The sequence below is a fragment of the Pelodiscus sinensis genome, chromosome 9 (genome assembly GCF_052426305.1).
Source record: "Pelodiscus sinensis isolate ZL-2025 chromosome 9, ASM5242630v1, whole genome shotgun sequence".
NCBI lineage: Eukaryota > Metazoa > Chordata > Testudines > Trionychidae > Pelodiscus > Pelodiscus sinensis.
The window spans coordinates 41,515,865-41,530,049 of record NC_143060.1 but is presented as its reverse complement, the minus strand read 5'-3'; the positions used below and the strand labels follow the sequence as shown (position 1 = coordinate 41,530,049).

The window sequence follows — 14,185 nt, the reverse complement described above, 5'->3', positions numbered from 1 at the left end:
TGCCAGCTTCTTATTTTTAATACCACCGGAAAGCAGGAAGTCACATGGCACTGTTGTAGTCAGTGTTGTAAAGTATTTCTGTACTAAGTATGCTAAACATTTTTATGACTCTTCATGCTTTGGCCACTATTCTTGAGGACATGTGATCTACATGAAAACTTGTTTTAAAAAAAGTGGTTTAAATAAATTTTGTGATTGAACTACTTGCAGGAGAATTGTCTCCAGCTCTGTATTACCCACATCCTGCCATATATTTCATGTTGTCTGAGTTTCAGATGATCCATCACAAGTTCTTCATTTTAAGAACATTTTCACTGCAGATTTGAGAGAAGGCCAAAGAAACCATTGAGATTTCTAAAGATAGCTATAGCACTCAACCTGAGGTTCAAGAATCTGAAGTGCCTTCCAAAATCTGAAAGGGGTGAGGCATGGATCTATTTCAAAATAGCGCATCCACACTGATTGGGGGCTGAATTGCGTTTAAGGCCCCCCCTTTTCCCCCCACCCCTGGAAGCACTCTGGGCAGGGCATCAGGACAGCACTCTTCTTCTTCAAGTGGCCCCGTGGGTGCTCCACTCTAGGTGTCGGGTCCCGTCCCGGCGCCGCAGCTCGGAGACTTTTCATAGCCGTGCTCTGCCGGCTCGTGCATGCGTGGTTCACCAGGATAGCGTTCGCGCCTTTGATCAGCCGCGCATGAGCCGGCAATCGTCAGTTCCTCTCAACCGCCTCAGGTCGGAGCTCCCTGATCTCTTCTTTAGTCATGGTTTTAGGTAGTTATCTACCTGTAAATAGTTAGAGTTTTAGTGTTAGCTGTGTTCCTGTTTAAAAAAAAATCTTTAAAACCGTGTAATTGACTACCCGCAGCGGGGTTACACAGGAATCAGTTTTTTTCTGTAACTCTGCTGAAAAATGCCAGGATCAACTGGTTTTAAGAAATGTTCAGCGTGCCGTGAAGCCATGCCAATGGCTGACAGCCATGACACTTGTATTAGGTGCCTGGGGGAGACTCACGTCCCTGACAAGTGCACCCATTGCTGCAAATTAACTTCAAGAGCCTGGAGGGAGCGGGAGATGAAACTAAGAATGTTTGTTTGGTAAGGCATTGCAGCCTGACCCTACCCCTCCAGCAGCCACAAAAATCTCCCAGCACAAGAGGAGAGTGGCTTCTCTGGGACCGGCAGGCTCCAAAACGTCAAAGCCGTCCCCGACACACTCCCTCCCTGCGGCAGTTTCAACCCCGGCAGCGGCTTCTAAAGTGACCCCTGGGGGGTCCAGACAACTCACGGGGGATGGTATAAGGAGCCTCCACCATCCAGAGGCAGAGCGGCTTCAGCGCCAACACCGGGAGTGGCTCTGAAGCTGACCAGCAAGCCGGCATCGGCTTCAGTTTCATGCGCCTTGAAATTGACAAACGTGCCGGCGCCGCAATTGATCAGCCTCCCGGCACCGGCTTCAGCAGCTTCAACGGCACCCAGTGGATCAGCGCCTGTTTCCTCTGCCCCTACTCTGGCACCAGGTGTCCTGCTGGCACCGACATTAGATCAGCAGCAGCTGACCTCTCCGGCACCGTCTCACCTTCACTCGGTGCCTGGTTCCCCTATGCTTCGTGGTAGGGATGAGACTTCAACATATAGGAAGTCATTGTCAAAGACCCATCATAGGGACAGGTCTCTTTCCCCGCCTGCTTCACCAAGAGAGCGAAGCCACTATCACGGCTATTTTTCCCCCCCTTGGATTATGTACAACCGGCACGGTTATAGGGACGCGGTGTATTTAGATGCACATCAGTCCCGTTCACGATCCCGGTCGCCCTCCCGTCTCTCGAGATACGGATCAGTGAGGCGCTCTCTATGCCGCGTCTATTATATCCAGCATGATAGCGCACGTTCTTCTCGATACCCCTCTCCGTCACGCTCTGAACGTTGCTGTGACCGCTATCATAGATCGTATGACGATCGCCTCCAGCGTCACCATTCACCACCATTGCATAGGGGATCTTCTCACATCTGCCAATCACCATTAGCAGAATACTTGCCTCATAAATCACAACCATTACGCTCACCTTCTCCAGTTAAAAGCTCAACAATCCAGTTAGACCAATCCAAACCAGAGGAGGGTCAATTATCGGAAACAGAGGACCCTAAGATGGAAACTTCCCCGGCGGACTGCCCATCATCTTCCCCGGATGAAGCAATTTGCCCAGCTGAAGTCTCCCCACCGGATGATCTGAAACATTTTCAGGATCTCTTCAAACGAGTGGCAGACACACAGGACATACAGCTAGCAGATGTCTCTTAACAGGCACATCGCCTTCTGAAGAATCTCCGCCCACAACAACGTGCGAAAGTCGTGCTGCCAATCGATGAGGCGATTATGGAAGTGGCAGACGAGATATGGCAAACCCCAACATAGATTACACCTACAAGTAAAAAAGCTGATAGAAAATATTTTGTTCCAGCAAAGGGGTTGGACTTTTTATTCAATCACCCCCAACCCAATTCACTGGTAGTAGATGCAGCGCAACGTAGGAGTAAGGCGCCACAGTACAGAAATACCCTTTCAGACCAGGACAATAAAAAATTGGATATTTTTGGGAGGAAAGTGTATTCTTCAGCTACACTCTTACTTCGCATTGCGAATTACTCAGCCCATCTGTCAAACCATAATTTTGATAATTACTCCAAACTAGCAGATTTGTTGCACCATCTCCCAGACACCAAGAAACCACTCTTGAAAGCAATAGTACAGGAGGGGTACGCATCATGTAGCGCTGCGCTCCAGATTGCTATGGATGTGGCTGACACAGCAGCTTGGGCTTTTGCTACTGGTATCGCCATTAGGAGATCATCTTGGCTTTCGTCAGCAGCGGTGCCCAAGGAGTTACAAAGCAAGGTTGAGGATCTGCCCTTTGACAAACTTAAACTTTTTGCGGCAAACACCGATGAGGTCCTCCACTCGGGAAAAGACTCACTCACCACTTTACGTACACTGGGGTTGTACACCCTTCCTTCAAGCGTAGGCGTTATTTCCCTTACCAACGGAGATATGACTTCAATTTTCCTAGACAGCAATCACGTCCCTTCGACAACCAGCGTCCTAGACAGCGCCCCCAGCGCAAGTGACCACAGCAGAACCGTTCGGGTAATCAGCAGTCGACTAAGCAACAGATTTGACTTGCTTGTCAAGGATACAAACCAATCGTCCATAGTCAATACGGAAACCCATCATCTTTTTCACCATCGTTTATGCTCTTTTTACCACCACTGGTCTACGATCACCTCAGACAGATGGGTGCTAGAGGTAGTTCAATCCGGCCTCTCCATCCCCTTTCTCTCTATTTCCCCCCTACCACTCCCCTCTCCCCGTCCCTCTTCAGGGACCCCTCTCATGAGAAACTATTGGAGCAAGAAGTTCAACGTTTGCTCACCATCAGGGTGATAGAGTTCCCAAGCAGTTTTGGGGGAAAGGTTTTTACTCCCGATATTTCCTCACACCAAAGAAGTCAGGAGGATGGAGACCCATCCTGGACCTTCAAAGACTGAACCAGCACCTTTGGAAGCAGCGTTTCAAGATGGTAACTTTATCAACCATTCTTCCGTCATTGAACGAAAAGGATTGGTTTGCAGTCCTCGACTTGCAGGACGCTTATTTCCACGTAGAGATTCACGTGGCACACAGGCGTTCCCTTCGTTTCCAAATGGGGAGCGAACATTACCAGTACAGGGTTCTTCCATTCGGCCTGGCATGTGCTCCCAGGGTTTTCACCAAGATGTTAGCAGTAATCGCGGCCCACCTACGCAGACTAGGGGTAACAATATTCCCCTACTTAGACGATTGCCTTCTCAGGGGTACGACCTGCATGGAAACATGTCATATGGTTCGGACAGTATCAGACGAGTTTGCTACCCTGGGCCTTCTCATAAACTTGAAGTCAACACTAGTTCCATCCCAAAATCTCATGTTCATAGGTGCGCGCCTCAATTCAACCATGGCGTGCGCGTATTTACCGATGGAACGTTTTATAATAATCAAGGAATTGGTGCACATGATGGTCCACGCTCCAACAATCCCCACACGTGTCTGTCTACAACTGTTGGGGCATATGGCTGCTGCCACCATCATAGTGTGCAACGCAAGGTTACGTTTTCGTTGCCTCCAGCACTGGTTAGCCACGGTTTACATCCCGTCAAAGCACGGTGTCCACAGGCCACTAGTGGTGCCGCAGTATGTCCGGGAATCCCTACAGTGGTGGATCAACCCGACCAATCTCCTCACAGGTGTTCCATTTCATCGCCCTCAACCTACTACACAAATAACGACAGATACCTCCCTCGTAGGCTGGGGAGCTCACATGGGCAATCTCACGGTCCAGGGACGGTGGTCGGCAAGAGAAATGCTATTGCACATCAGTGTGCTCAAGTTGAGAGCGGTGCGGCACGCGTGCAAGCATTTTTAGTCACACATTCAAAATACGACGACAAGGATTTTAACAGACAACGTGGCGGCTATGTTTTATATAAACAAGCAAGGAGGTGCCCGATCCCATTCTCTTTGCGCAGAGACCATCCGTTTATGGAATTGGTGTATTACCAACAACACTGTTCTAACAGCTTCCTACCTGCCGGGTGCCGACAATTTAGTAGCGGATTCTCTCAGCAGGCGTTTTCCACACGACCATGAGTGGGAGATTCGCTCGGACGTACTGAATCGTATCTTCGCTCGATGGGGGTTTCCAACGATAGATCTGTTTGCAACAGAACTCCATTTGAAATGTCCCAATTATTGTTCAAGAGCCAGGATAGGACACCATTCGCTGGGGGACGCCTTCCTTCTCCATTGGGGGCCGTCATTACTGTACGCTTTCCCACCAGTAGTATTAATTCCCAGAGTTCTCGAAAAGATCAATGTAGACAAAGCTCGAGTAATCCTTCTGGCGCCAGCATGGGCTCGTCAGCCTTGGTTTTCAATGCTCCACCAGATGTCAGTGAAAGCGCCATATCCTCTACCTTCCCTTCCGAATCTGTTGACCCAGGATAATGGATCTCTCAGTCATCCACGACCGGAGGTCCTACACCTCACTGCGTGGATGCTGGCTGGTTTACCAACTCCGAGCAATCCAGCTCCCAGCGAGTCAAGCAAGTGTTGATGCATAGTCGGAAACAATCTACTCGAACTGCTTGCACAGCTAAGTGGACAAAGTTCCAAGCATGGTGTGCGGACAATAACGTGGACTCGCGTTTTGCACCCTTCCCTTGTGTATTGGACTATCTCTTGCTACTACACGACAATGGTTTGGCAATTGCATCGCTACGGGTGCATTTGGCAGCAATTAATGCATTCCATCATAGAGATGACGGTATTTCTTTGTTTGCTCACCCCGCTACGAAAAGTTTTCTGAAGGGGCTTTTGAATCTCCACCCCCCGCGGAGGCCCCTCCCCCATGGAATTTGGATCTGGTCCTACAAACTTTGACTCGACCCACTTTTGAGCCCTTAGCGACAGTAACACTATACTTACTTACGCTCAAGCTGGTTTTTCTCCTAACCCTCACTTCAGCTCGCAGTGTGTGTGAGAGAGCAGCTTTCATGGCTTCACCGTCCTATACAGTCTTTTCGAAAGAATCAGTAACGTTGAGGACCCATCCAGCGTTTATTCCGAAGGTGTCTTCTGAATTCCACATAAATGAACCAGTGGTCTTACCATGCTTCTTCCCAAAACCCCATACCTCAACACAAGCAGCACACTTACATACTTTGGACGTGAGAAGGGCGTTGGCGTTCTACATCGACAGAACACGGGTTTTTAGGAAAACAGACCGTTTTGTTGGTGGCAGTGGCGAGTCACTCAAAAGGACAGCCTTTTAACTTCTCAGCGTATTTCTAAGCTCATAGTTTTATGTATATCCATGTGTCATTTGCTACGAGGGAAGTCTCTCCCCTCTCGCCCTAAAGCTCATTCAACTAGGGCAGTTGCTGCTGCTACTACGGCCTTCCTCAGTGGAGTGTCCTTTCGTGACATTTGTAGAGCAGCAACATGGTCTTCATATGCGATTTTTATGAAACACTACGCTATAGTCGAACAGTTTACTTGAGATTTTTCCGTGGCTACAGCGGTACTAAATCGTGTTGATAGTCTTGGTTCCGGAGCGCTTTAATTCTGCTCTGTGTACTGCTCCGGAATCACCTAGAGTGGAGCACCCACAGGGCCACTCGAAGAAGAAAGAGAAGTTACTCACCCTGTGAAGTAACAATTGTTCTTCAAGATGTGCCCCGTGGGTGCTCCACGACCCGCCCTTCCTCCCCGCTCTGGAAATTTTTCTTCTTAATGTCTCTTTCAGATGAGCGGATGAGAGGAACGGACGGTTGCCGGCTCGCGTGCGGCTGATGAAAGGCGCGAACGCTATCCTGGTGAACCACGCATGCACGAGCCGGCGGAGCACGGCTATGAAAAGTCTCCGAGCCGCGGCGCCAGGACGGGACCTGACTCCTAGATTGGAGCACCCACGGGGCGCATCTCGAAGAACAATCGTTACTTCACAGGGTGAGTAACTTCTCTTTCCTGTAGCTGCTGCCTTTAGGCTATCAGAGGCTTGTGCTTAAAGGGGCTCCCATCTATGGCTGTGTTTCAGGCTCTTTAACTTTGTCTGCCTCCCCAAGGGTCAGCAAACTCTTGTTACTGCGTGCTTTGGCTGCCCTTGCAGACGCCGTAGTACTCCAGCCATAGAGCCAGACTTGTTGCATAGCACTTGCCAGCTCTTGGACCTCATGCCGACCCTCCTGATGCAATTACTGCAGACTGCTCATGTGGCATTGCAGGAACAGCTCTATGGTTCTATGATTCTATGTACTTTAAGTTAAATGGCTTCTGAGGCTTTGTACTTCAGGTGTGTGTGCAGGAACATGGTAGGGAGAAAAGTCTGCTTGCTTTTTTTTTTTAAGGTTTGGATTGGAGAGTGTCGAGTAGTTTGTTTTTAAAATGTTAATTGTAATTAAAAAAAACCATCTTTTGCACAGTCAACTGTCTCAAGGGTATCTTTTTTGAGAAAATTGGTGATAAAGCACTGAGAGGTTACGCTTGATAAGAGAGCCTGTTGCCATTTGTTTTGATCTCTGATTGCTGTGGAGATGATGTGATGCTGTTCTGAGTAATCAAAAGCAAGACAAGAATACTAGATCATAGTATCCTATTTGATATTTGAAACTGAGCTTGAATGAAATACTTAACCCCCTTTAACATTGCAATATTGTGGAGCTTGATTGAAAAAGCACACTCATTAACTTCCCTGAACAAACAAGTGAAGAACAAATACAGTATGTGGTGCTATATTACTGTTTTGTTCTGCTAAATAAAGCTGACTTCATAAACCTACTATAACAAATTACTTGCAAACCTTATTTTGAACACTGCACAGAGCTTTAGGGCTTCAGACTCCAAATTATGCTAGATGACAAGTTTTTAAACTTTTTCTTACATTATAACTAAGAAGTTCAGATAAATCTAACTTTCTGTTAAATGCAAAGCAGTATGTTCACCTTGAATAATGCGAGGGCTGTGCCATATTAATTGATTAGTATATTTGTGACATCCAGTGACAGTTCTAATGAAATGCTAATCTAATCACAGCACAACTGAGAATTTTTAAAATTTATAGCATTCTCTTTTGTAAGGCTTACTCGGTCTTGGATCACTTTATAATTGAACATTATGAACTTTTTGGTGATTCTGTTGTGTAAAATGAATGGGTTAATTTTTTTCTTGTAACTAGAGAGTAGTATGTTGCTTTTCATTTTTTTTATATTACAGAAGGACATACTGTTACATGCTTTAACTTAAAAATAACGTATTTCAGGGTTTACCATGAAATGTATAGCACTGTTGGCATGTTTTGTCTAAGTGGACTTTTGCCTCCTTAACATATTTCTATAGTGATAAATAAGCCTGATGGTTTGTGTATAGTTAACTCTAATTAAATTACTAAAATAACTTTAAGGTATATTTTTGATATACATAAATACTACAGTACTATGTGATGACTTCCTAGAAAACCAGAGAAAATATTCTCAGTTCTTTGCATTAAACATATTACATTGTTCTTTACTTATATCCTGTGCTCCCTATAAGCTGTGCACTTGTGTAGCCATTCAGGAAAGATTCAGCTGCCACTAAGTGGGTTAGCATATTGCCCATAGCTAGATTTATTTGTTTGTTTCTATGGTGGTGGTTGTTCACATGTGCCTTACTGCATAAAAAAATTGATTCTGCACATGGATGGAAAAGATTAGAGGGAACATTGTTTCAGCTAGTTTTTGTAGTCTCTGTAGTGCCATATACTAACTCTCTTTAAAATAAGACATCGCGACACTCTTTTCCTTCCACATGTAAATTTTTTTAAACTGTAGGTATTACTATTTCTAAGTGCTATAGCATAACTAAAGGCCTGTCCCTGTAAGCCAGTGGTTCTCAAACCTGCAGTCCATGGACCACTAATGATATGCCGCCACCTTGTGGGTGTGTCCCAACTTGAGGTTCAGCCCCCCCCCCCCCGATTCCCTTGAAGCGTGGAGCTGGTGCTCCAGCCCTCCCTTCTCTCCCTCCCCCTATCCCCATGAGGTTGGAGTGCCAGTACTGGTTTCCCACTTGGTGGAGAGAAAGCTCTGAGCCTTGCAAGGGGAGCAAGTGGCTCCGTGCGCTGCCACTCCCCCTCTCCCTGGGTGGGGTCACAGCCAGAGGGAGTAACTCTTGGGAGTGGTAGGGGGTGCAAAGTGAGTTAAGTGCCCCCCCATCCTTTCATGAACCTTCCCTTACTCTTGCACCCTCCCTCCTGGCCAGAACCCCCACCTTCAGCCCTCTCCTGTGCCCTCCATCCCTTCCTGGCCAGACTCCCCATCCCCAGCTCATACCTGTACCCTCTGTCCCTTCCAGACCCTCTTCACCCCCCCCCCCCCCACCCCAGCCTGCTCCTGCACCTCCCTTTTTGGCCCCAAGCTCCCACCCAGATCCTCCATCCCTATCCCACTCCCTGGCAGCTCCCTCCTCGTATTGAACCTCTCATTTTTGGCCTCACCCCAGAGCCTGGGGAGATCACAATCCACTAACCCCAAAAGAGTTAATCTGGCCCATGGGAAGCCCTGAACCTTGGTCCTCCTTGCCCCCTTTCCACCCCATGGTGCCAGGGGAGTGATTTTCAGTTGAGGGCCATGTCAATGAGGGTTAGGTTTTTTGTTCTTTTTTTTTTTTTTTTTTGTGGGGGTGGGGGGAGGGTTTTGTGACCCCTTACTGATCTTTCTGTGGATTAGTGGCTCGCGATCCAAAAAAGGTTCCCTATCCCTGCTAAATAAAGACAAAATTGAAACCTTTTGTTTTGGACATATATTAACGTTTTAGTTTATTTAAAATGAAGTTTAGTAAGCTAACATGATAAAGTTAAAGCACTTAATTTGTATTTTGATTTTGATGTTTTCTTTCTTACCGTTATATACACCCTTACGTTATAGCTCCGGTAGCCTAATATGAATAAGTTAGTATTTGGGTATTTAGAGGTAAGTGATGGCATTTTGTCATCATGAGCGGCTGGCTGATGATCCATGAAAAGGTTTGCACTACGCCAAGTGTGCTGTGGGCCAGAAAGTTTGAGAACCACTGCTGTGAGCTGATCTCAATAGTGGACATCTGTGACACTCCACAAATCTCAGAGGAGTCTGTGCTTTTTAGGTTTGTTCCCACATGGATCAGCTTGAAGAACTGGTATCTGTTGGGTTAATATGTTAAATATAATCTGTTGCATTTAATTCTAGTCTGTCTAACTTTAGCTATAGCAGTGAAACTGGAATTGATGCTGGGCCTGAAGTGTTGATACCTAATGCAGTGCTTTTGCAAACAGTGTGACTTCAACCAATAATGGTAGCCATTGTTCCCACATGAATAGGATTTAATATAGCATGGAGGTACTGTTCTACATTTCTGAATCTCCTGGAATTTGCAATTCAAATGTTTGTCTTGTAAATTTCCTTCAGCATTTGCTGTATTGCAATTTTTTTCATGTCAGTTCAAGACAAGTTTTCAATTTCATATTCAAAGCTTCAAGCTTATCAAAAATTGATTTTAAATGTACACTATCTGGGTCCCTAGAGATTAAAGGGTAGCTTTCACTTCTTTTTGAACAACATAGGAGCAAAATTCTGTTCCAATAGTTTAAATGTCAGAGATACTTCTGAGAATTTGAGGGTATGTTGCTCTCCCACCTGTGCCCCGGTACACCAAGAACACTATCTGTCATACAGTGTTACTGAAGTCTCTTGTCACTCTATTTTTTAAAAATGGCTAAAATGTCTGCTTAAATAGAGGAGACTTTTACATGATTGGTAACCAATTTTTTAAAAAGCAAATTCCACAATACTCTTATATATAGAAATAATTTACCCTTTTTAAAAAATAATTCTATTGCTATAAACTATAAGATGTAGACAATAAAATGCAATTGTAATAGCTTGTGTGGCACTCTTACTGTAATTTTGTCCGATTTAGAGCATAAGAGATTGGCATCCAGAGTTCTCTGATTTTGTCCAAATGTGATAAAGAAAAAGCTTATATCTATATTTTTGAGCTATTGGTGTGGCTAGTCTGATTTTAATATTGGTTGAATTCCAGAGAAGATGGGGATTTGAAAATAAATATAAAGCAGGTCATGCTTGTCTGTCTCCAAGCATGATCTGTTGTAATTGATGAAGATGCCCTCCCCCACTCTGAGGGATTATAGTCCCATTTAGATGTACTACAGTCACATTAATTTAAATCATACTGTTTATCCTCCTGTGTAAGGAGTGGTGAATAAGACCAGCTTATCGAAACATACAGTCAGATCCACTGCTAAAGGGGCTATCCCTATGGAGGACAAAAATAAAGAAACTGATTAATATATTACAATAAACTTCTTATATTTTGTCAACTATTTTTGGCTTTCATTTAAAGAAATTCTTTTTTGTATTGAAGATTTTTTCATATGAACCCATATAGAAACTTATAGTTTGTTTTATTTTCAGTATGTACTAAAAGTCAATAGGGTTAGCACCAATAAAACTACAGGTTGAACCAGCCTGGACCATGGATGATTTTAGTTAGTGGGCTGCCCACTTATGTGTGTGACGGAGTTTTCTGTGGTCCCATAAATTTTTACAGCCACCAGTCCAGTCCTGGCTCTGTGTTCTGAGCTGTTGTCTTCTAAGAGCCCAGTAAGCAGTGGAAGTGTTAGTAATGCTGTTAGATAATATTGACCTCTTGTGGTTCAGCATATTCTCTGATTTGGCACTGGTCTGGTTCTGAGGATGCCGAACTAGAGAGGTTAAACCTGTACCAGCAATTCTTGGGGGGGGGGGGGGGGAAAGTCTGTGGCAGCATGCAACACTCCTTAGTTTTCAGTGCTTAATCTGAGGGAGGTTTCTGTCAGACCTGCTCCCTCTGAATTCAGTCTTCACAAATATTGCTTAAAACATTTGCAGAAATAGATGAGCATGGATTTTTACACTTTCTGAAAAATGCATTGTGATCTGAAGCTTGCACAGTTTACTGGAATTATATTTTTAGTTATTCAACACGTTCACTGAGTGAGCTGAATTTCACAGTATCGTTGTGGTTTAGATCAGGGATGTGAACATATATCTTTGTATGCAGTTAACTGAGTATTGGCTCATTAGTTAACCCTTACGTTACACATAGCTGCCTGCCCCTTTACCAAGGAGGGGAGTGCCCTCCTTCACACCCCTGCACTGTTGCCTCTGTATCAAAAGTCCTACGAGCACCGGCTCCTGCTTCCGCTTCCCTTTCTCCCCTTGTGTAAGCATGTAACTGCTGAAATTTTTAGTAGTTACATGTTTACAAAAACAAACGCATTTTAACATTCCTAGTTTACATGTGCTTTAACCAACAGTATTCTAGTTTTAAATCAGTTATAGATTTCTGAGACTTCAATGATTATAAAGTCTCAATAAGAATGGGTCTTTAATTCTAAAGAAAAACCTTGTGAACTAAATATGGCTGTTTTTAAATACTTAGTCACTGTGACTTTTATCTGGTAGTCTGTGCTGCTAACTGTTTCCTTTTGGGTGGCTTTAGGAGGATTAGTAAAATCAATGCAGGAAATAAGATTAGGTCTAATGCTAAAGTTACATCTACACTAGTTAAAAATGCATGGCAGGCCCATGCCAGCTGATTCAGTCTGAGTCCTTGTGAGCACAGTGGTCTGTTTAACATGAGCCTAAATGTCTGTACCACAGCTGAAGTCTACGCTCTGGGACCCATTCACCAGCAGAAGTTCCAGTAAGAGATTACCGCACCCACCTCCATAATATTTTTGATTAGCAAGTTGAAAATGGCTCTAAGTCTTGTGACTTATTGTAATTTAACATAGCTAATGCATCCTTCTCCTTTTTCTTTAAACAGTCTTTCAGTCTATCGAGAAAGAAAATAGTCCACTATACCACTTTTGATCAACGGAAACGAGCAAATGCGGCACTTTTAATAGGGTCATATGTGGTAAGTATCACTTGTTTATATACACTTCTATTCTTCTCTGAGAAGACACTTTAGCTACCATTTTACATGGCAGCGAAACATAGACGTCAATGAAATAGTGAGACTGTTATTCAATCTTCTGTAATCAAGCTCTTTGTAGTGTTTCTTCAAGGTGTAATTAGAACTTTGCAGTTGCTTTTTCTGTAGCAGCCTATTCTGGTCTCTAAAAATTTAACTTCAAGATGAATTGTTTATGTAGTCAGTAATTTAAATGGGTTATCCAAAAGTGTGCTCTATAGCTGAACTAATTGAATAACACATTATTATATATTTTTAATTTACAATGCAAATACAATTAAGTCAACTGACTTCTTCTGTTTACCCTTGAGTTGTACAACTCCTGATTGAATTAATATGCCATTTATACAATACATGGGAAAAGTTCTTAAGTCTTTTTTGTAGAAGACAAGTTGTAGGTTTGCTAGCAATTGGTATTTCTTGCTCCAGTGGTATGTGTTTATCTTTTGTAAGTGAATTATTTCTGTAACATTATCTACATTAATCTGTTGAGTTCTCCTGTAGTGGAAGGAGACTTGTATAGATATCAAACGTATACCTTTTTTCAGGCAGGTAGCACATGTCTTGAAGGAAATCAGAGCAGGTAATCAATGGAATTATCCCAAAATTCTGAAGAAAGCCTTACTAATGGAAAATTTAAATTTAAACACTTCTGCACTCATGGTGGTTCAACTTGGACCCTTTCCCTTTATAATCTAGCTTTCCTTAATTGCAAATAATCATGATTTGACTTGTGAAATTGTCCAATATTGAGTATTATCATATGATGTGAGCAAGTAAGTGGATCTGATTTGTGAATGAAAAGTTTTTGTTAATTATGATAGTGACTGATAACTGCAAACTCTTGCAAGATTTGCCACATTACTCTTTTTAATCAAACATTACTCTTAATTGTAAAAGCTTTGTTAGAAATCGGAGTACAAAAAGCGTTTTATAATTTTATTGCCAAGCATTACCCCAAAATGGATCTGTGTATCTGAAAATTAAAAATTGGGGTTGGGTTGTCATGAAACATCAAACTCTGGAAACAGAGGTATTTATAGGATAGGAAGAAAGAGATGTTCTTCAAAATTCTCAGCTTGGCTTCAGGTGATACTCATGGGCCCTGTGGGGCACCCATAAGGGGGGGGAAAAATCTCAAAGATCTGTACAGGGTAAAAAACTTCTCTTTGCATCCATCCTCAAGACCTGATCCAGATTCCAGGAAATTAACAAAATTGTAACTATGATTTTTACCAGTAGAGAAATACCAAACTGAGGACAAACTATTCTCCAAAAGAGAGAGGAGGTGGATTTCTGAAATCTATGTATTCTAGAGTGTGTTTGTGTGTCTGTCTAAGAATTCCTCTTACACAGTAAGAGCTACGCCACCTAATTTGATAGGCATCTTCCCCTTCTCCTAACTAAACCAAGGTCAGGTTTTGGTTGTCAGTACATTTGGAAGTCCCCTTCAAAGGCAAGGGCTGCTCTTCGAAGGGTTGTAGTATGAAAGTGGCCACTGGGGCAGCGAGCCTGCAGGGCATAGCTATCCTCCGGAGTGTCCACTGGAGGACAGCTGTACCACCAAGGGAGTGGCCAGCTGGGCTGGGGCTCCACCATT

At 43.9% G+C, this 14,185-nt stretch overlaps 1 protein-coding gene across 2 annotated transcripts in view; it reads left to right on the top strand.

Annotated features, from left to right (window-relative positions):
• The window catches only part of CDC14A (cell division cycle 14A), a 128,964-nt gene that overhangs the window by 18,922 nt on the left and 95,857 nt on the right, over positions 1 to 14,185 (top strand). For both annotated transcript variants that reach the window (XM_014571900.4, XM_014571899.4), the window contains exon 4: positions 12,436 to 12,528. In XM_014571900.4, coding sequence (XP_014427386.2) covers positions 12,436 to 12,528 — 93 coding nt within the window. The remainder of the gene's footprint in view (positions 1 to 12,435; positions 12,529 to 14,185) is intronic.